The sequence below is a fragment of the Stegodyphus dumicola genome, chromosome 6, assembly GCF_044657685.1.
Source record: "Stegodyphus dumicola isolate Sdum_Otavi_A_Nest chromosome 6, ASM4465768v1".
NCBI lineage: Eukaryota > Metazoa > Arthropoda > Arachnida > Araneae > Eresidae > Stegodyphus > Stegodyphus dumicola.
The window spans coordinates 50,645,677-50,669,627 of NC_140773.1; the positions used below are offsets into that span (position 1 = coordinate 50,645,677).

General features: G+C 30.4%; 1 protein-coding gene across 3 annotated transcripts in view; it reads left to right on the forward strand.

Moving 5' to 3' along the window:
• Nucleotides 1-23,951, forward strand: part of LOC118187926 (serine/threonine-protein kinase Nek8-like) — a 76,385-nt gene that overhangs the window by 33,902 nt on the left and 18,532 nt on the right. For 2 of the 3 annotated variants that reach the window (XM_085818304.1, XM_085818305.1), the window contains exons 5-11: nt 1,071-1,120; nt 8,062-8,143; nt 9,206-9,417; nt 14,037-14,104; nt 18,381-18,589; nt 19,081-19,231; nt 22,164-22,240. In XM_085818304.1, coding sequence (XP_085674430.1) covers nt 1,071-1,120; nt 8,062-8,143; nt 9,206-9,417; nt 14,037-14,104; nt 18,381-18,589; nt 19,081-19,231; nt 22,164-22,240 — 849 coding nt within the window. The remainder of the gene's footprint in view (nt 1-1,070; nt 1,121-8,061; nt 8,144-9,205; nt 9,418-14,036; nt 14,105-18,380; nt 18,590-19,080; nt 19,232-22,163; nt 22,241-23,951) is intronic. The other variant, XM_085818307.1, reaches the window with a different exon arrangement.

Here is a 23,951-nt window from a genome sequence, read left to right on the forward strand (position 1 = left end):
TAAGGATTTTATACCTTTAGTAAATCCATGTGCAATATTTTTAGAATTTTCAGCAATTTTAAAGTTGTTTAATTGCTGCTAAGCCTGTTTTTAATGGCGGCCATTGATGTTTACATATGAAACAGGAGGCTAGTGGATTTGTTGCCAATCTAGAGAAACTTAGCTTCGCAACAACGAAGATAACGCATTCATTTATTATTGCCAATTAAATCATGCTTAATTCTTTCTGGAATTTTTGCGAGGAAATAAGTGTTTGAAATTTACTTCGTAATTTTTAATATAGATATTTTGAGTTTTTTAGGAATTTTTGCCTTGTTGCGAAGTGAGAACTGAATTAATTAAATGAGAAATACTCAATCATCTGTGAAAAACTGTTTGTTTTTTGTTTTGTTTGCTTAATTTCTTTTATACATCATTCTAGCTTTATTATAGTATTTGAATAGAACATGTGGCAACAATTAGATAATTCTATTCTTTAAATGATATAAATTTTATGCATTATGAGTTATAATATGAACGAAATATATACGTTAACTATTATATAATTATTGGATTATATAACAGTTAACTTAGTTTCCGTTTTATAATTATTATATAAGTTAACTGTTATATAACAGTTAACTTAGTTTCCGTTATATAATTATTATATAAGTTAACTGTTATATAATTATTAATACTGTTAAGTGAATCTAGCGCCAGAGTGTCGCTATGGTAAACAAATACTAGAGTGAATTTTAAAGAATGAATTTATTCTATTGTGGTTTATGGGCTGTCGGCGAAGTAGATTTAATTCAATCCAATAAGTTTAAATGAAATCCAAGAAAAAATGCATATAATTTAATATTCCAATTTAATATTCCAATACTATTAAGTCGTGGTGTACACATCAGATTTTTTTATATTATGTTTAATGTTAAGTTTTATATCTGTTTAATGTTAATGCATATATTTTAGATTTATATATAAAAATAGCTTTCATTTTCTACCTGATATTGAAATTTCTCTGTGTGTCCTAAAAAAAAAAAAAAAAAAAAAAAAGAGTATGCTCTTTTCTATCTTAATATCTCCAGGTGGTGGGAACTCCATGTTATATATCTCCTGAACTATGTGAAGGTAAACCGTATCCTCTTGAAACTTAACAAAATTCTTCTTTTCCATTTCTTTGTTTCCTTTCCTGTTTTGACTTGCTAATGACTTAGGGAACTCTTTCTTTTTTCAATTTGTGACTATTATAACGCTCTCAGATTTATAAATAACTTGATATATATGTATATGAAAATTGTTTGATATGTATTCTATAATTTTACATGTTAAATTTTATTTTATTTTTGTGAATTTAAACTTTCTTTAGTTTTATAAATATATTTTTCGAAAAGAGTTTTGAGGAACAAAGGAAGTATTAACCTAATATTGTGATTAATTTTTAAAAACAGTGTATTTTTTCCGTTTATATGATATTTTAGTTGGTTGAATTAGTTATATATTAATTTTAATGTTAAAATAGATATGGAACTTAAACATCTGTTTATAATAATTCAATAATGATTTTTTTTTTTTTGCTTAGAAATAGTACACAACTTTTTTCTTTGAATTTTTAAAAAAATTCTTGAATAAAAAAGATCATTAACATTTATAAATAATATTGTAATTTGGATAGGCATCATTTCTTCTGTATCTAATTTTCATGTGCTCCTATAGCGTATAGTATTTTGACTTGCTAGTAATGTATGAGATGTATTCTGTCCTTATAGAATTTTTTTAATGCAATTGCTTTGAGCAAAATATACTCATTCTATACATGTAAGCTTTTGAATGTTTTATTTTGAGTAGATAATTACTAATAAAGCACTTTTTTAATCTACTGACAATTTTCATTGTACAGATAATTTTGCCTTTCAACAAGTGTAAATAAAATTTATATACATTGATTTACTATGACCATTTCTGTATTTTACTGTATCTTTATGCAGAATGTAAGTATTAAAAAGAATCTGTGTGTGTGTTAAATCCTAGATTAGCTATTAAGAAGGAAAAAATTGGTGATTGTTGCCACTGTTTTGCCTTTATTTGAATTAATTTTTATGAAATGTAATTTTTGTCATTGATAAATTAATTTTTATTAAAATCAGAATATAAGATTATTTTTTTACTGAATTCAGAATTTTTACAGAATTACAAAATTCACTAAAACATCAGATTTTAGATTCATATTATCCGTAACTGTTAAAAAATAAGAAAATTTAGTCGTTCAAATGTGTTTTGAGATTTTATTTGGTAGAGTAAATAAAAAGTATATTTAGTGTTAAAAATTCGGAATTTTGGAAATAGTCAGTGCACTTAAAAAACTCATAAGTAAGTGTATACTTTAGTCAAGATGCAATAAAATAAGTTTGCTTGATAAAAAATGTAAATTTTATCTTAGCCTATGAATTAAATATATGCTTATCTATTCTTGAAGCAAAGTTAACTTGAAAATGCTAGGAAAGATATAAACAGTGTATATTCTCTAAATGAATTTTTTTATAAATGTATTTTAAGAAAAAATTTTTTGTTCTTCGAAATCACATTAAAAAATTTATTAGTGAATGAAATAATGTTAAGTTGCTAAATTTTGTATTTGTTCAGTTTTATATTGTTTCTCCAAGGAGTTTGATGTCAAAACTGTAGCTATCAATTATTTGCCTGATTTGATAGCTCGTTTTAGATCCATCGCAGGAAATCTTCAAAAATGTTTTTCTGATTTGAATTCAAATGCTAGATTATGAAACTAAACAAGTAAATAAATAAATTCTTGTTTAAAGATATCTCTTATCTTTAATTGTATATTTTTAATCCCCTTTGAAATTAAAATAGATTGTAAAAACTAACATTTAACCCGCGGGTCCAATGGATCCGCCCGATTAAAGAAACGTTTCTCAAAACGTCCCTATTTTTCCCTAGCAGTTGTGGTTCAGTGTAGTCTCCTCCAAGGCCATTGTCTTTATGTTTCCAAAGTTTTTCGTTGAAAATTTGATTTGAAGTTTTGTTTTGACAGGATCGGGTCTTTCAGATCCAGCGCGCATATTCGCATTCTGTAACGAAGTTCATTTGTAGTAGCACAGAAAGCTGAAAATATGTCATGTAATTTATCCTATAAGGAAGAAATATTATGTTTGCAAAAATTATTAGATATATGAACTGTTGAAGACTCCATTGAAGAAACTGATAATGAAAGTTAAAATGAATTTTTTAGTTCTCATGATACTGATTCAGAAATCAAGATGCATTCTGAAAACGAAAATGAGAATGACATTTATTGCTTTATTGAAAAAAAAAATTTTTTTCAAAAGAAAAGCCTAAAGCTGATGTTAGAACTCCTACTCATAATATTATTACTAAATTGCCTGGAAATATCGGTAAGGCAAAATATGTGCTGACTCCAAATGAATCGTGTGAACTAAGTGAACAAATGTTGCTGAAAGTCGTCAGGCATAAAAATATTTATATTGCATATATTTCTGACAGCTTTCAAAGAGAAAGAGATGCTCGTCACACAACTTTAATTGAGATTCACGCTTTTAGAGATATGTCCTACAAACATTTTCTTTTTTTATTAAGATGTTTGTGTTTTGATGACATAGGAACTCACATCATCAAGAAAGAATCAGATAAACTTGCACCTATAAGAGTTTTTTGAAGAGTTTGAATAACTGCCAGAAATATTACACTGTTGGTGAGCTCATAACAATTGATGAAAAACTTGAAGCTTTCCGAGGAAGATGTTCTTTCAGGCAGTATATTCCTAATAAACCTGAATAATAATTTCTGAATAGGCTGAATAATAATATAATGAATTCCTAATAAATTCTTTATTAATATAATACGCTTTTCTATTCCTTTAAAAATTTTTATTTTATAAAAAAATATTATAGAAATTAAAATTAAAATTTTAACTTTCATAATTTGCATATTTTTAAAGTTTGATCATAATATTTTGGTATAAATGTAACATTTTTACCTGAAGAGTAACAGTTTTTTCCTTCAAAAAACATGAGCCGGGTCTTTTGGACCCAGGGCGCATGCTCATGTAACTGAAAAGAGCACACACCCTTCCCAGTTAATGTGGCATATGAATTGTTGTTTTGACTGTTTTCATTTTTCTGACCAAATCAGAACAGGAACACAAATTTTATTATGGCAAGGAGTACAAGACTGCATTTGTCATTGGCAAGAACCATGGGCACCATATAGATGACAGTATGATTTTGCCCATTTCCAACACAATTTTGAGAGAAAGCACCCCAGGAAGAAGCAGTCTGAGGGTCTGCTACATATCTTTCCGTACTACCAAACCAGACGAGAGAACTTTTGACTCGTTGTATACCCTGGTAATCAAAATTGAAGGATAATGACAGAAATAAAATGTAACTGATACTTAACAATTAATATTAATAGAAATTTTATTAATAGAAATTTATACAAAAGCATTAGTTAATATAAATTTCAACGTTTGGAAATTGATCATTCACAAAATATTGAAATTAAAACCAAATTTATAGAAATTGGAAAATGATGGAAAAATTAAGTGACCTCTTGCGAAAATTTTTTCTTTAACCCTTTCCAGTACGCACGCTACCTTTGGAATTTCAAGGCAATCTAATCAGGCCTAGAGGAGTTCACAGGTAAAATTTTGTAAAGAAAGAACTTACTGTTTTAATTTTTGTGGGTGTGCTTGAGGCAAGCTCACTGAATGAATGGAGCTTCAAAAAGAGCACTGAAGTGAGAATTGTTGGGAAACACATAATAGAGTAAAAGTGTGTGCCTAAAATTAAAAAACACCAGATTCTGATTACTGTAGCAGATTTAAAATTACACAGGATGCATCATGTTGAAGTCTGCTACTCTCCACTCTCCACCCAAAAAAAAACACTTCTTAGTTGAGATAATTATATGTATAATAACTGGAAAAAAGGTAACTTGGCAAAATGATATTTACATTGTTTACATTTCATATGTACACTTCCCTTTAATTTTTTTCATGGTGGTACTTCTCGAAGCTAGTGACACCACCTTTGAAGAAGTGCAACCCAACATTGCATGTTTTGCACATGTACTGTGGTCATCTGTGGGGCTCCTGTCTGGTGCTACAGTAAGCACATTTTCTTCTCATACCCTTCACTGGTATGTGTTCAAGGTTACTGAACTCCATTTCTTCAGAAACTTATATCTACAATTAAGAAATTATAAACTATAAAATAAAATTAAATAAACGTTTTCAACTCAAAACTATCAAAATGTAGAGCTAAGAAAACTTATTTCAATGAAAGTGAGGAAAAAAAGAGAAATACTCTAGTGAAAATCAGAAGATCTGACTGATAAAATTACTCCTGACCTTCAGAAAAACATCTCAACAATTCCTTAGTGGATAACCTAACCTCACCCCCCCCCAAAAAAAAGCAAAAGAAAAGCTGAAAATGAAACACAACAGTGCATCAACCTTTCTGTTGTAAATGGGCTTTAAAAAAAAAAAAAAAAAAAAAAAAATCTGCAGTGAAACAGCAAATACAGTTGTTGGTCTGGTGTTTTAGTGATCCCATTATGGGCACACCGGATGTTTGTTGTTTGATTTTTGGAAAGATTTCAAGGTAAAAATTTAAAACTAATATTAGAATAAAAAGAACAGCATACAGCCAAGAAAATAACGTAGAAATTGTTCTTGAAACAATTTCTTTTATAGCCTAAAAAAAATTTGGAAGATTTCTTTGAAAAATGAGCATCTTTAAAAACTAAACATGGCTGAAACATATGGACTAGTTTGTGTTGTGCAGCTACCTAATATTAATAAAGAAGGTTAAATGTTAAACTTTAGTAACCTATAGCTTTCCATTTTTCTGTGTGTACAGAGAGAATTTTTTGGGTCTGCCCTGACTGAGTACATTGTATTGGAAAGGATTAATATGGTGTTTTGTCACCTCGGACAGATGTGCATACCTCACATCTTGATTTCGTAGACTCCATAGACATTGATCAAGTCTCGTGGAATTGCTAGTCATTCTTCTAAATGTGCATTCCTGAGTGGAATTTGGCATGATGAAATTCGGAACCATAAGCCATCTCACACATGCTCAATCGGGTTGAAGTCGGTTGAGTAAGATTGTGAGTGCATTCAAGTAATATCTTCTGTTTTCAAGTATTCTGACACCACATATGCTCAATGAAGCTGAGCACTGTTATCCATTAACAAAAACTCTGGGCCAACAGCACCCTTAAGCAGTCTAACCCAGGGTCCAATACCTCTTCCACATATCTCTGTGCTGTTATAGAACCTCCGTAAGAGATATGCGGCTTGGTGCGGCCATTTGTCATGATTCCTCCCTAAATCATTAAACTGCAATCGGGGAAACACGATATTTCACGGACAAGGGAAGGCAAGTTGCGTGTCCCTTCCTCTTTCCAGATAAAAACACATCTAGAATCACTGTTCAGACTATGTTTGGACTCGTCAGTAAACAATACTCAGGTGCAGTCATCTTGGATGCATTGAACATGACGACGGCACTAGTTTAAATGGGCTGCTCTGGATGCTAGAGTGAGTGGAACACAAACCACTGGTTTTTCTCACATACAGTCTAATTTCATTAAGCCTTCTTTGTGCACTACATTATGAATCACCGAATTTGCATATTTCCAATGCTAATGTATGCATGGAAGTGCAATTTTGTGTTCAGTTGTATTTAATTAACATAAGTAGTTACAGCATTGGGCATATTTTTTCTCATTATCTTTGCATTTTGGTGATCAGTGTATTTAGAGTGCCAGTGTTAAATCATAATCGTGGTTTTGATGTTAACGACATGTTTAGCATAAGTTTTCTCTTTTGATTACAAAACAAGAATGAAGGCCATATTACATCAATGTATTATTATTCATAATAAATTCACCAAACGAGTGGGGGGGGAATTTTAATTTAAAGCTTAAGGCTCCATAAAATTATATGGAGTGAACCATAAATTATTTGGAGGAACAGTAGCAAAATCTCCTTTGCTCTGTACCTTAATAAATCATCACAGTTTTATCTCAGTTGAAAGGCAAGCATGAGCATCACTTCGAGCTATTAAGGCTGGCGACAAAGGAACCATGCAGAAATCTATTTTTAATATCTGGCAGACATGCCATGAATGCATTATATTGCAGAGTGTGAAGTTAACATTGAAGGGGATGTGAAACACTATACATTTACAACATCCATGCTTTCTTCAGGATTCTAGCCAGGGCACTTTGGTATATTGGTCATAGTGAGTAACCACTATACTGTTTTGCAACTGGGCATATGAATTACATTAATCTTGCAGTTACATACAGGTGGAAAAAGAAAATGCTCATAAAATTATAAGTAAAGTAACTTGAAATTTTTACATAGACTATCATAAAAAAGGAATAAATATCTTAATGTTGCATAGTTATTTCTAAAACAATGTTCATTGAGAAGAAATATGCAAACAGAAGAGTATCTTAGATTTAGCTTTCTTAATGTTTTCAGGTTTTCTTTGCCCTTGCTATAAGTATCTTTGAAAGCATGTGATACTGAATATAATCTCTTCTTTTTTTTTATTGCAAATTCTGTTGAAAATTTTATATTAATTTATTAAAATATTAATTATTTAAACAAAAACTTTATAGCATCATGATTTTGATTTTTACAATGAAATCATTCAACATTTTTAAAGATGTATGTGTAATAAATTTACAAACTGATTTAAATGACAAATTAAATAAATAAAATTTATCATAAAATCTGAAATTTCTTAGCTGTGATTTTGATATTTAAATCAAAATGTCCTTTAAGGAATATGTTTTACAAGTTTCCTTTTTGTAGTCTGACTTCTTTATTATGTCTTTCAGTATGCCTTTTTCTATTCTCCTTTACTAACCTTTTCTTTCTTCTTTTAGATGATCCTCACAGCTAACTGCCTTGCTTTTCTTTTCTTGTGCAAGCTACTTGATTTCTTTCTTTTGGTTTCCTGACATATTCAGATTTGTTCAAAAATGCTGTTGAAAATAGTATTCATTAACAGTGTAAAGATATAACCAGAAGAGTGACATCTGGGCACTTGGCTGCATCTTATATGAGTTAATGACTTTGAAGAGGCCATTTGAAGCTAGTGTAAGTTTTCTGTATAATATTTTTCCATGTACATATGTATATTTTGTTGGTTGAATTTAGAAATTTTTTCTCATGCTTTTCAATTGCTATGAAACTGATATACATTAATTAGATATGTGTATAAATATGAAGTTATAAGTTTTAATTCTCTTAAAATGAGTTAGTGGCTGCTATTTTGATTGTTGAATTACCAGTAACTGTGAAAAATAAAGTTTTTAAGAGAATTTACTAAATTTGGGGCAGTTTTTACGTTGAATGTAATTTAAAAAATAAGCTATGTTATAATTAAATTAAAATATTTTTACACTTTTTATATGAGAAAATAGTATTTATATATATATATTGAAAGTATATAATTAAATAATTCTCATCTTTTATCAGTTTACTTAGTACATTTTCAATAATTCTCTTAGAATTGATATTTATAAAGCATTTATTTTTGAGAAAATGCTCTGCATCATATTAATTCTTTAAAAATATTTTTAATACTTGATTAATTTTACAAAAAATATATCTTTATTATAAAAACATCATTATTACATCAAAGTAATTCACTTGATATTATATATTATATATGTTAAATAAGTTAAATAACTGTAAATTTGTCATTAAGGACTGTTGCTGTAAAATCTGCTGCAGAAACTTCTAAGTAAAAAATATTAAATAATATTCACTACCTATTTTCATTTTATTCTTGCAAGTAAGCATAGAGATGGCTTGGCAAATATGTTAGGTTGCTGGTTAGGTCATCTTTTATCATATTCAATAAAGTCATTAATACATTTGTATAATTTATATACATATATAATTTAAAATAATTGAAATGATGATATGTCACTAGATAATATGAAATTTGTGTAATACAGAGTAAAAATAATACAGAGTAATAAATGATATATATATATATATATATAGCAATACAGAAATTTATCTTGTTCACCATATATACACATATATACATAATTTTTTAATGTCAGTTTGTTTTTCTAATCCATTGGCTACATTTATAGTTATAGCATATTTTAAAAAATATTCTTGAACGTATTATATGTTTCATTCTAGACATTACCTGCTCTTGTAATGAAAATTATGAGAGGTTGCTTTGATCCAGTGCCAGATATCTACAGTTCTGAGTTACGAAAACTGTTGATGAGTATGTTATCTCTAGACCCTCATAAAAGACCCTCAGCAGCTCATATTATGTGCCATCCAGTTATGATGAATGCTATATTCAAACTTTATGTTGATATTGGTTCAATACCTTCAAAAAACAGGTATTTGTTTTTAAAATTAATTATCATATGCTAATTAATTTTCCTTCAGCAGCATTAATTAATTTAAAAAAATTACTTAAGAGTTTTTAACAAATATAATTGAATTCGAAAGCATGTATTTATTTTGGCAGGCCATTTTGAAATAAACAGAAAAACTGATGTCTTATATTTCTATTTAACACTAACAGTTTGAAGTTATTTTTCTTTAGATCTCAGTTTAAATGACAGATGCTCTACATAAAAGAAGATTACAGTTATTAGTTTATAAAATCAACAGTAACTTTTACAGCATTTGATTCTGAACTGTACAAATTCCTTGATGTATATTTTCTCTTTAAAAGTCCCTTAAAATGTAGGTAGTATCTTTTGCTTTTTATATTCATTTAATGCCTTGACTTCATAATATTAGAAGCTATCTCTGATAATGATTTTTCTTTGAAAGGCTGCATTTACTTGGCATTACAACAGGATTTAATCATTACAAAAGTGTATTAAATAGTTTCCAAACTAACTTAGTAATGTACTAGCAAATAACATTGTAAAATTTCCATGGCAGTTGTAATAAGCTTCTGTGTGTATAAGGCAGTGGTGCAAGAGACATCACTGCATCAACATTGGAAATTATTATAGTTGTGTTAGCAGTGCTTAAATTGCGGCACTTCTCAATTTTTAAGATAAATTACAATTTTAGCCGGAGCGTACCTGAGCCTTAAATAAGATGAGCTCTGGTACATTTTATAAAACTGAACCACAATTTAAAGGAAAAAAGTTTAGAACTCCTAAACGTTTTAGTGTAACAACAAGCAGACCTTGCAATACTCTATTTCCCTAGAAATATGAACTCATGAGAACATGAGACGTTCAAGTAAAGTCCCTTCACTCACATGAGGAAACCTTTCCCTTTAAGAAAAGCAATAAATTTGGAGGAGTTTGTTTACGAACGTCTAAATTTCTCGCCATGCCATTATATCTAATGTATTGTTACCGATGCTTACAGTTAGTTATCCTCCCAGGAAGGAAAATTTGTATTCTTAAATGTGCATTAAGTGACAGTGAGTACAATAAGAGGGAAATACTGAGATAAACTGCTCAAGCACGTCCTATACACCGTCTTTCCCACAGTATCCACTAAGGGGGGGGGGAAGTGTAACCAACAACTTTATGTTTAGGAGTCTGATTCAGTCCGATTCATTTAATCCTGACACCCATCTGCTTGATGGCTATAATTATATCAACAGAAAGCTGCGGTCAAAGAAAACGTTCTCTCTCATCTGATTCAGTCCGATTCATTTACCCCTGACACCCATCTGCTTGATGGCTATAATTATATCAATAGAGAGCTGCGGTCAAAGAAAACGTTCTCTCTCACCAAGATTCCCCTCATTTTTTCTTTCCACCCACTCATACCCTCATTCTGTTTCGCCCGGGAATTTTCATCAGCTATACTTTAAGTTTATTTAATTTTTGTGATGATAAAAGAACTCCCCCCCCCTCCCATGATCAGAACTTAAATTGGGCCGGAACTCATCGGATCTCTGCTACGGTACTTTAGTTTTTGTAATAAATCATAATTCTAGCCGGAACGTACCGGAGCCCTGAATAAGATGGCTGCGGCACTTCTTTTATATAATTGAATAACAATTTCAGTAGAAATTTTATCTCAAAAATTTTATTTTAACAATAAAATTATATTAAAAATCACGTGTTTAATTTCAATTTATCTCTTTACATTTTATTTAATTTTAATTAGTTAATTACTTCAATCTTTAATTATTTCAATAAATAATAATTAATTATCTAATAATTATTGATTAAATTATAATTAATTATATAATAATTATTGATTAATCGGGAGGACGCGTGCTGTATTATGTAACACAAGAACGCGCATGGGGTGTCAACACACCCCAAGCAATTAAATGACGTACATATTATTACAAAACATATTATTACAATTCGGTAAAAGAATGCATTCTCTATTAATTGCAACATTTATTATATAAAATAGCTTAAAATAATGCTAATTTTAAAATTAATAACAAATAGAAAATTTTTTTTCAGATGTCTAGGATTCATTGATTTCTAAGAGAAATGTTTGTTTTTTATTTGTGAATGCACTTATAATCCAAATTATGCAGAATTATTATATGAACAATGAGTTATATAATTAATATTCAAATCAATTAGGCTCAAGAAGCATTATATATCTTGTAATATATACATGAAGCATCTACTATTTCACAGTGCTTTTGACATATGTTTTTTACACTTCACATATACAGTTTTTGATTTTCTGTCTTTTTTCCTTCAGCACATGTAACATCTCCTGTATTATATATATATTTTTTTCCTTTTTTTATGGTTCATCAAATCATTTTCTGTAAGAAATTGGCCAATTCATAACTGGTATACCAATTGTCTGTAGTAAAGTTTCTTCCAGATTTGTATAATGGAGCTAGGATGTGCTGTGCTGTTTCACTAGAACTGTTGACTATCTTGTACGGCCCTTCTGGCTGCTGACATGAAAGCATAGAAGGTTCTAGAATCAACCACAGCAAATATTTTTATACCATATCTTGCAGGTTTCTTAGGTATGTACTGCCGAAAGGAGCATCGTCCTCGAAAAGGTTCTAGCTTTTCTTTCAAAGTCACGTATTCCCCTACATGATATAATTTCTATCAATTCTTGACAAAATTTTCAAATAAATCTCTTATTGGAGCTAATTTTTATCCTTTCCTATAAAATAGTCAGTTTGATCCCAAGGACTTCTGAGGAGTCGCACTCTTCTTCTGATTCAGACTCATGATCACTAAATATATCTTTATGTTCTGAATCTTCTAATTCTTCTTCTATCGAATCGTCATCCGACGAAACACCCTCTAATAATTTTTCAAGTCTTTTCGTTTCTTGATCATACGTCAAATGAGGAAAAGACCGAACAGAGAGACTTGCACACACCATGGCTCACACTGAAAAATAGTAACACGAAAGCGCGCGTGGGGTGTCGGTACACCGCTAAACTATTATTTAAACAACAATAAATGCTTGGAATTTGCCGTTTCCTGTCGAGAGGTATAGAACATGACCTTGAAGGCAGCTACTGATGGACCTAAGCATTTCGCATTATAGGGGGAGATTGCCAGCGAATTTGAGCGTGGGGTGCCGATAAACCCCACGTCTTCCCGGGTTAAATAACAATTTATAAACATTAATTAAATAGCTATTAATTAATTTTATAATAATTAACTATTTAATTTTAAATTTATTAATGAGTTTAATAGTCATTTTATTTATTTATTTACTCTTGTTCCTCTCTGCTGACGGTCTTTCATAGGGCTCCGGCACTTCTAATCTTAGAAATTAAGCCCTGGGTGTTAGTGATTATATGTATTTAGACAAACTTACAGTGATGAAGCAATGAGTTGTACACAATGTTTCGAGTTGCATATGGCCTTCAAAGGGGGGAAAATATCCATTGAAGATGAACTATATCTGGAAGACCTTCCAAGAGCATTATCCCTGAAAATGTGGAATTAATTCAGAAATTTTTGCACATCGTTGGAGGATGATCTGCAACACTGCAAACATTGTTGATGCATTCTATAGTCCAGTTGGCCAATGCAGATAGTTCTCTCATTGGAACTGAACATGCTGCATGTTATTGCCAGCCTCCCTTCCCCCAATCTGCTGATCTCTGAGCAGAAGAAACATCATATTGCAGTATGCCAAGATGTGGAGTGCTGTGGATAGCTTCACGTTCAGGGCTATCAGCAGTGGCAAGATCCACTATGAACCATAAAAGATTATGTATCACCTAAAATGGATTTAAATACACATTCTAGTAATAGCAGATATGTGGGAACTGGTGTGTTGCTGTGTAAACTGATTGTTTAAAGGAGATGATAAAAAGTCACTTTGCATAGTTCAAGATCCAATAAATATAGTCAAAAGAAATAGAAGTAAAGTGAAATATTTATTTATTTATTTATTTATTTTTTTTTAAAGCTTTGCAAAGTAGAACATTTTGTAGTGTTCTGTTCTGTCAGATGGGAATTTTGAATTTATTTCATAATCACATTTGCAAGTTATTATTTAATTGTTGTTTGCAATTCTAATATTCTTATGAAGTATAAAAAAGACATTTGCGAAAATTTAAGTGAAGGATTTAGTATGTTAAATGACAGTAGTCCAACCATTGAAACAATTCATATTTATTCAACAGCATTTGTCTTAGTAATTTAAGGATTTGCATTTACATGCATCTTGAAATTTTCCCAAACTATTTAGGTCATCATATAGCGAGAAAGAAAAACCAAGTACAAAGTAATAGGACCATTTTGGATATATTAGCAAGAAAAATAGCTTCTTGTGGGTGTTTTGGAAACTTCGGAATATTGGGGTCAAATCTTTGGATATTAGGAGGGTTAAACAAAGGACAAATTTCATAGTAGTCAGCAGTCTTCATTCCAAGATTTGTATTATTTAATTGAATTACATGTTTTAAAAATTTTATTTTGTTATTTTTTAATGTATTTACTTTTCATAATCTCTTCAGTTTCAATCTTTTTTGGGCACTGAAACTTTTTATGCATAGATTTTTTTTTTTTAAATCTTAAAGGTTGCCATCAGGATCATCATTTGCAAATGAGAATATATTGGATGATAGTGAATTAAAATTAGAATCTGGTAAGTCAAGTTTCCTGTATACTTTTTTTCCTCAGGTAGAATGAAATATTTTGGATTTGAAATTATTTAAACTTGAGAATAGTTATTTTTTTGGAAGTCTTTTTCTAGCTATTCATATTACTTGAAGATATCTTGATCTCATGCAGTCCATATAAATTTAATAATTTTTCAGATGAATCAAGCACATCAGTTATCAAAGCACATGAGGGCTATCTGACTAAGGGGAAGGATGCCTTCATGGAGGACTTTTTAAAGGAAACTGGCTCATATATATATTACACATGAGGAAACCATAAAAAGACCTATATAGTCAGTCTGTTTGCTGAGATTCAAACCCTGGATCAAATTACCAGTGTTAAGCAACTTTATCTCTTAGCCACTAATAGGCCAGGAGGGTGGAGTTAAAAAATGATAAATGAAGAAGCCAAGAAAGCTTTATGCTATATAAATAATAACACTTATTAATTTCAACAGGAACACCATACTTTAAAAATGTGCTCTTTAGCAACAACAACAACAAAAAATCATGCGTTATTTTTTGCTTCTTGTCTGAACTGTGTCTTAGCTAAAAATATAACTTTTTAAGGTTTAAAATATTTCCATGATCCACGTTGTTGCACAGAAAAATGCCTTAATTTTATGTAGAACTTCCTAATTTTAATCGGAGCTCAAAGCAATCTGTTATTTATTTTTATTTTCCTTCTTCACAGTCTTTGTTGACCATATGTGAAAACTTATCCTGATACCCTTAAAAACATGTAAGAAAAAACTAATGAAAACTATCAGAAATAAATTTATTGCCCTTAGCTCTAGAATTAGGGGAAGTGCTGCAATTGGAAATGTGATTTTCAGATGATTATGGTGGTAAAGATAATTATGGTTGTAGGAGTGGATTAGAGAATGATGGGCACACTAAGTGATTAGAGTATGAAGGATGCAGGAATAAATAATGTGACTTTTATCAAAATTTATATGGAACGAACAATGACATGCAATACATACAGGAAGACGATTGTTATAGGAACAGTAAGTCTGTATCAATTAATATAAGAACTGTATTAATTGAACTAAAATATTTATTTTAACTAATTAATCAAGCAAATTTACAGTTTACTTAGATGTTATGTTTGTGTTTAAAATATGCAATAGTTTCTGAGCCTTTTAAAAGTTGTATTGGTGTAAGGATAAAATATGTCATTAATTTAGCTGATATTAGAGTTAAAAAATTCTTATATAGCTGTATTTAAGTGATGTATAACACAGTCTTTGCTATTGTTATGTGTAAGTTTACCACTTTTAGATCTAAATTTTAAGTCTAGCTTTGATTCAATGTCTTTTCAAATTATACATGGATACATATATACATATATTTCTAACATACATATCTATACATATGTATATTTCTAATCATTTTAATTTTCATTTCACTACTACAATGATTTAAACAGTGTATTCATTAGAGAGGTAAAATTAAGCTACTGTTCTTTAATGAAATAATATTTTTAAAAAGGAGTAAATGCATAATTTTTTTTTGTGTAAATAATGTTTTAAAATTTTGATCAAAGTGTACCTTCAGTTTTGTAGAGGCATAAAATAAGTCAACCATCTTAGAAATTTTCATTTTTATTACATCAAATTCTATTAGTTTGACTATGCCATATATTGTGCTTAAATTAGTTTTACTGCTATGTAATAAAATTCTCAATGAAATATTAATTAAACACATATTTCTAAAATCTATATTAAATATATTATACACTCTGTCACACACACACACACACACACACACACACACATACACACAAAAAAAAAAAAAAAAAAAGAAAAGATATACAGCTAGAAGGAAATGAATTAGTATCATGAAACTTAATATTTGTATAGTGTATGAAGATGTAAACAAATAATTACAAATTCTGAACAACAGATTATTTTATTAAGAAATTACTGCATGAAAAAGGTTACAAATCGGTAAGCAGTATAGCCACCTCTGGCAGCTATACAAGCTGAAACACGGCATGGCATCAAATCAAGTAGGTCACATTTGAACCATGATCATGCCACAATCTTTGCAACTAGACAGTTAATTCACCAATATTCTGGGATGGCTGTAATTCCTTTCCAAGCATGTCCCAAACATGCTCTATTGGCGAGAGGTCTCAGGGGTACGTCATATTCTTGAAAACATTGTTGGAAAATTCATGCAGTACGTAGACGAGTGTTGTCTTGCTGATAAATAGCACCTGGACGACTTGATAGTATAGGCCAGGGGTTCTCAACCGGTGGTACGCAGGAGAAAAATAGGTGGTACACAAAGAAGCAAAGTATTTTTAACTATCGTCATCTGTTTTTGAAAAACTCGTAATAAGTTGTGCATTTAAATATTTGTGAAAAAATAATAAAACAAATCCAAAAATTAAAACCTCAACATCCTGATTGAGGTTTTTCTCCAAGACTCCTAAATTTATGTGATCTGAGCTTTATTTAAGGTTTTTTATCTCCAGTGTGTGAGACAGTGAATAGGAAATTCTAAAGATATGCTTATTTTAAAATTATTTTGCGATATTGCTGTTGAATTGAATTTTATGGTTTAAGTGTGAAGAACATGCAAATAAAGATAGCATGCAAAAGACTAAAAAAGCGTCCATTTGGGCGTAATGTAAAATCAGAAAGCTTTCATATTTTATTATTATTGTTATTATTATTATTATTTAATATTTCTATTCAGAAATTGAAAAAATCATTGTAAAATGTGGTGGTGCTAAAGATTTTCAGTTTTTGGATTAGAAGGTGCGTGTTAGTGAAAAGATTGAGAACTGCTGGTATAGGCTGTACACCCAGTGTAAAAATGTGGTCCACATAACTGCGAGCTGTTATAGTGCCTTGAAGGATGACTAGAGGTGATCGTGTGTCTCAACAAATCGCTTCCCACAGTGTCACACCTTGTGTAACCGCCGTATGCCACTCGACAACAGATGCTATATCGGGCCGCTGGCCTAGCTGCCTCCATGTGTGTGTGCATTGGTCATTCACTGAGACTGAATTGGGATTCATTGCTGAAGATCACATGCCTTCAGTCAATCACACTTCAGCTTGTTGCCATTTGAGCAGTTGCAAAAGCATACTTTGCTTAAATAAATGCCCGGACTAATATAAAAATAAAACTAATCTTTATTTCATGACCTTAAATAAAATAAACTAGGCTGTAATGGTAACCTTACAACAGATGAGAAAAGAAAACCAGCAAACTCTTTCATGCTCACGATCTCCATGTATATATACAACATAACATCGATGAATCCACTGATACTACGTTATCGACCAATCAGCTGTTCATAGGGCTTAACTCTGACAAAAAACTTCAAACAGATTGCTTACAGTGGCATGCATAACATACATTACTGCTTCCAGGCTGCTGCTCTGGCACTGATATTCATAAAAGTTGTCACGTAGCTATTAGGCTAATTCTTTTCACTGAAAATGCTAGTCATTTTTCTGGTGCATGAGTATGTGGGGAGGAGGGGGCTTTTATGGTTCCCTCTAAAAAATGCATGATTAAGAAAGCAAAGAAAATATTTCTGAAGAAGATAAATATGATTGGTGATGATGAACTGCAGATAAAAAAGCATTTCCAAAATAACAAATTTTAATATTTTGTGAAATTTTTGGGACTGCAGGTTTTTGTCCTTCATGAGGTCATAGAAAGAAAACAAGAAATTGTATGATACTAAAATTTAAATTATATTACGCACAAAGTTTTGCTCAAAAACAAATGTTTTAACTTTCAAAATTGCCATTGCAAAGATATCTTTAAGCTGCAAATTGTAATAAAAGAAATTATAAAATATTTAAATACCGAAGCTGACCTACTATTTTAAAACTGTAAATTAAATAGTTAATGATTAAGAAATACAAGTGTGTTACTTAAGATTCTGTCATTCAGTTATAATTTTTAATTTTGTAATTTATATTTCATTATTACCCCAAAAGCTTTCTAATGTATACATTTTAAATTATATTTCATAATATATATTTATTTTTTATTATGTGAGGAACCTAAAAAAGACACATTTCATTTTAGGCTTAAAATAGTAATTGTTTTAATTTTTTTAAATCAGATTTTTTATCAATACTAAATGTATGAGATCAATTAAATTTAATGAGATCAATTAAATTTATATTTATGTATTTTGTATCGTGAAATATGCTAGATCTATGTTTTTTAACCACTTTCATGTTTTCTTATTTCTGTAAATGTGATCTTTCTGTTATATTTCAGATTCTGATCTCTTTATGTCAGATGAAAATTCTGTGAAAAAGAAAAGAAACTTTAATACTTGGTACCTGGATAATAAATCTTCAAGTATACTTTTGCTTCCATCTCCTCCTAAAGGTGATATTAAGAGCGTTTCATTGGGGTCAAATCAGAAAATTGGTTTAACACGAAATGGATTGCTTATAAGTTGGAAATCCCAATCTCATTTTCTGGTATGATATCTAATATTGTGATTATAGCAACTGTTTTAAGTGTTTTACGTATAATTTATATATTAACCTTAATCTACTTTATTTATTCTTTTTATCATACTTCAGTACTTATATGTATCGAAAATTATGTAAAAAATTTTCAATAAATTAGAGTTGCATTATAGAATACAATACTTATAGATTAGCTTAAATTTGCAGTGTAATATTTTTTAATCATCATAATCATAGTTTTTAATCATTTCTTCCTGTCTCTCTCAGCATAGAAAATGTGTAGAAATTTTAGCAAGATAGTTTTATATTACAGGATGCAATGCTTCTTTTAATTAAACCAGTTGGGCATTATTTAAATAAAATATTGAAGTTATTTTCAAATTTAGAAATAAAACAAATGCAAAAATTATAATTTGAGATATATTTACAGATAATGCTGTCTATACTTTTTATATTATAGCAATTTCTATAGTCAAATGTATTTTTATTTATGTCCAAAGGCAAGGCAAAAATCATGTAGTGCAACGAGCAAAGCAGATCAGCTAGAATCATCAGCTGAAAATACATACATAGCATCTATAGTGGATGAAAAATTTGCTGTAAACATTTCTTTTGTTGCATGTGGGAAAGATTTTACAGTTTCCTTATCTGGTATGAATCCCTTATCATAATTTTTATATTATACAAACAAGACCTTAAGCAGAGTATACAGTGCAAAGTCTCTAAACCGGACGTCCATTATCCACAATGACCTATAATCCGGACCTCAAAGCCATAAACTTATGCATGCGCGTAAAGCCAGTAAAGCGTTTACCCATGCACGCTTCTGATAGTAAAGAAAGTAACAGAGAACTTTATTGAAAACAAAAAAATTTCGATTGACAAGTTAGTCGGTATTCTCGATCCAGCAATTACAGGACTTGAACAGTGGAACTTTGTAACTGAACAAGAAATTATGTCTGTTTATAAAATTAAAAAGAAAGTATTAGCACAAAAAACGAAGCAACTTAAACAACTTACATTCATAGAAATGTTTACTAAAGTAAACAAATAAATATTAAGCTTTTTTTTGGTAAATTTTGATCATGGTTGCTCTTTATTTCATAAATTATGGTTTCATATTTTTAGTTGAATTATTTCTGCATGCTTCTTACTAGATTTAAATTGATGATATTTAATCCGGAAAAACCCCTAATCCGGAATCGCCGAAGTCCCGATGAGTCCGGATTACGGACTTTGTACTGTATATATATTTTTGGAAATTTTCAGCATGATTATGACTAATCCATTTTGTTGTATATTTTAATATATCCCAATAATAAAAAGTCTATTAGTATTAGATAAAGTCATCCTGGTTTGTTTTCTACAACTCCTCGTCTCAGTGTCTTAGAAAGTGAATGTTGAGTAGCTATCTGAGAGAAGCCGTAATAAAGTATTAATCCCATTCAAAGTTTTTTTTCTTTTTTTTTTTTAATCCCATGCCAGTCCTGTGCTTTTTAGCCCTTAGTCTTTATTGAGCAACCCAGTAAAATTTTCAGACAAGCCCCCCCCCTCCCCTGAAAAAATTCAACATCTGCAGAATTACTATCTGCAATGTCATTAAGGTCAGGACAATTATAGATTAGTTTGCAGTCATGTTAGCCTGGCCACACAACAGGCACGTCCTGTTGAAAGTTAATCCCACTGCATTGAAAACAATGTCATTGCTCTGACAAAAAACATTTAATGGAAGATAAGATTTCATTTTGTGTTAAGTGCAGTTTGGTATGTATATCTGGAATTGGTCATGAAAGTAGTGTCAGCCTTTTCCATCCTGCAGAAAATAGACCATCATTGCTAGTTAGTTAATGGCTTTTATCCTTCATTTTCAGTTCTGCGCTTGAAGTATCATAGGTTAAGTTGCTAATTAAGGCAAAGTTTATGAAATCTTTTATTCCTAAAGGGTGATATCTTTATGGTAAACTTTCTAAATGAAATTGGCTTATATTTAGGTTTTTCATAGAAAAAACAAAAAGTCTCATACAGTCAGTTCATGAGCTGATATTTGAATATGGGTTGAGTTACCAGTGTTTATCAATTTTAACCATTTGACCATTGATTGATATAGGTATCTTTATAGAGATGGTTTGTCGATTATGTGATGTACTGTTTTCATATTTTCAAATAATGTGGAATGAAGTGAAATTTATTTATATCAGTTTCCCAAGTATACTGCCTCTCAAATGCCAAATTTCTGAAGGTAACATGCGATTTTAAAACTATAATTATAATTTTACATTATTATTTACATTTTTTTCACTTTTAAATTAAGACTCTTCTCAGTTTAAATTTTATTCTATATTTTCTCAATACCTTCAGATTTATCACTTAGAAATAATTACATTTGTTATAATTTGTGCTATGCTCTCTTTTCACCAACAGCATTTAAAAATTAATTTTTCTTGCTAAACATTAGTTTTCACAGCATGACATTTATCTAATTCACTTAAATTTTCTAAAAGATCCATGACTATGTTTGATTAATGCCAGGGCATATTGTCTGATCAAATAAACAATAAAAACCAAATTTCAACATTAAGCATGGGCATTAAAAATTAAAACTGTGCTTAAAAAAAGTTGTTAAAAATTTCAAAGTGTGTTTATAATATTTTTTTTTGGAATATTCTGTGATTAATTATTATTACTACAAAAGATTGAATTCTAAAATAGGCCCATTTTGAAATTAAAACACCATTAAATAAAAAAGATAACTTAGAAAATGTTTTATGTGGGATCAAAATGGGGAACAATGCAAGCATGCACAGGCATCTATCATATGGTAAAATTCTTATAAATCTATTCTCCTGCCTCTCCCTGAAAAAAGTTGCCCCTTTTTCTGGACATATTATTTTTTGTTGAAGCAACAATATATTCTTTTGACCTGTTTTTTTTTAACCGAGTGATGCATGAAATGTCATGCCATTCAGCCACCCTAAAAAGTTAAAAAATTATATTGAATGTTAAAAATGCATATTCAGGTGCTTTTATTTATAGAAAATCACATAAATATTGGGAGAAGACAATATTGCTGCAGCACACTAGCCCATCTTACCCTTAGAAAAAGTCTTAAATGTACATAAAGTAAATCAATACATTATAGGTATTCTATGTAAGATAATTAAAGTATTGTGTTTTTATTAAATAATTTTAATATAAAATCAATGTAATTTTCTCATTAATAGCATATGTGTGCTGTTGTGTTACTTACCCTTGCATTATATTTAGTGATTAGGCTGTGCTTGTATTTCAAAAATAACTAAACACATCTTTATATTTTTTAGGTAATAAGCACTCATCAACTAGTGTGAGTGCCTTATGATTTTCTTTTAAAGTTTTTATTTTGACTTGCGAAACCTCAGGGTTTGACTCGTAGAACCCAGGGGTTCTTTGGAACTGAATTTGAAGCCCACTGAACTAGAGCAAGAATATATTTAAAATTATTTATACAAATAATACTTTTGAATCACTTTTAAGTCAGTTGAATTTTACATTATTATTTTCCAAGCACTTATTAATACTTTTATATAATATTCTAATATTTTAGATACTGGTGTTGTATATACTTTTGGAAAAGTTTCATCTGGATGCTTGGGCTTAATGTCACGAAAAGATATACTCCAGGTACTTTTTTTTTAAACTGTATTTGCATATTTGCAATTTAATAGGAAATAAATTTGGGGATTTTTCTTATTCTTTTTAATATTTTATGTAGTTTTATTTTAAATACATCTTTTTGCAGCATTTATCTTGCATTTATCTTCACAAGAAAAAAATTCAGTTACGAATAAACAAAATGGATTTCTAATCCAGTTTTCTTTTCATAATCCTCTGGAAAATACATGCTGAAATTACGAGGCGTATTCGGAAACTAAGTACCGTTTTGAAAAAGAAAAATAGTAAAACTTTTTCGAATCCAATTTTATTTTTACATGAAAATACATGTCTATTTATATATAACTATTTTTCAACATAGTTTCTGCCAATGATCAAACACTTGTCATAGCGGGTGACTAGTTTTTGTATACCATCGTCAAAAAAACTTTCTGCCAGTTTCGATAACAACGACTCCACAGCATGTTTCGTGTCATCGTCAGATCAAAGCGCTTGCCACCAAGCTCGCGCTTCATGTGCAGGAACAAATGATAGTCGGACGGCGCCAAGTCCGGGCTGTACGGCAGGTGATCGAACTGCTCCCAATGAAACTGTCGAATTAACGATTGAGTGACACCAGCAGTATGGGGCCGAGCATTGTCATGGAGCAACACAATTCCTTTACTGAGCATTCCTCTTCGTTTGTTTTGAATGGCATGCCTTAGTTTTGTTAAAGTCTCACAATATTGTGCCGCATTAATGGTTTCACCTCTGGGAAGAAATTCAGTAAGCAAAATGTCTTACCTATTCCAGAAGACAGTACACATGATTTTTTGTGATGACATTGTCACTTTGAACTTTTATTTTTTTGGAGAATGAGTGTGTCTCCACTCCATCGATTGTTGTTTCGATTCTGGTGTGAAATGACACACCCAGGTTTCATCATCTGTCACAATTTGGTTTAAAAAGTTTTCTCCCTCATCACTGTACCGTGTGAGAAATGTCAGGGCACTACCAAGTCGCTTTGTTTTGTGAACATCAGTGAGCATTTTTGGAACCCATTGGGAACACAGTTTGCGATAATTCAAGTGGTCAGACACAATTTCGAACAAAACAGTTTGTGGAAATGCCTCTGAAAGAGTTGTCATTGTGAAGTGTCTGTTCTCATGAATTGCTTCACCAACTTTCCTTACCAAATCATCGGTGACAACAGAAGTCCGACCGCTCCGAGCCTCAGCGTGGACATTTGTTCGATCTGCATTAAACATTCTTACCCACTTTCTCACCATTCCATCAGTTATCGCGTATTCACCGTAAACTTCTGTCACTTGACGATACATTTCGGCCGGTTTAACATTCGTCGCGTTCAAAAATTTAATCACAGCACGAATCTCATAGTCAGCGGGAGAACTAATTGTCTTAAACATTTTGCATGTGCACAGCAAACTGAAAACACAACATAGAACAACCAAAAAGGCGACAATTGAAAGTCAGTGAACAAGAAAGACTAGTGCGCATGTGCGGGACGCCTACCACAGCGCTGCGACGGTGCTAGAAGGAAACGGTATTTAGTTTACAAATACGCTACGTATTTATCAATGAAAAACAATGATTTTTAATGTTGGATGCTAATTTTTCTTTTATTTTCAAATTATTTTTGGTTAGAAAACTTTCTAAAAGTGAAAAAAAAACTTAAAATATTATTATTCAATTCTTTGATTATTATTGCTAGTTTTTTTAT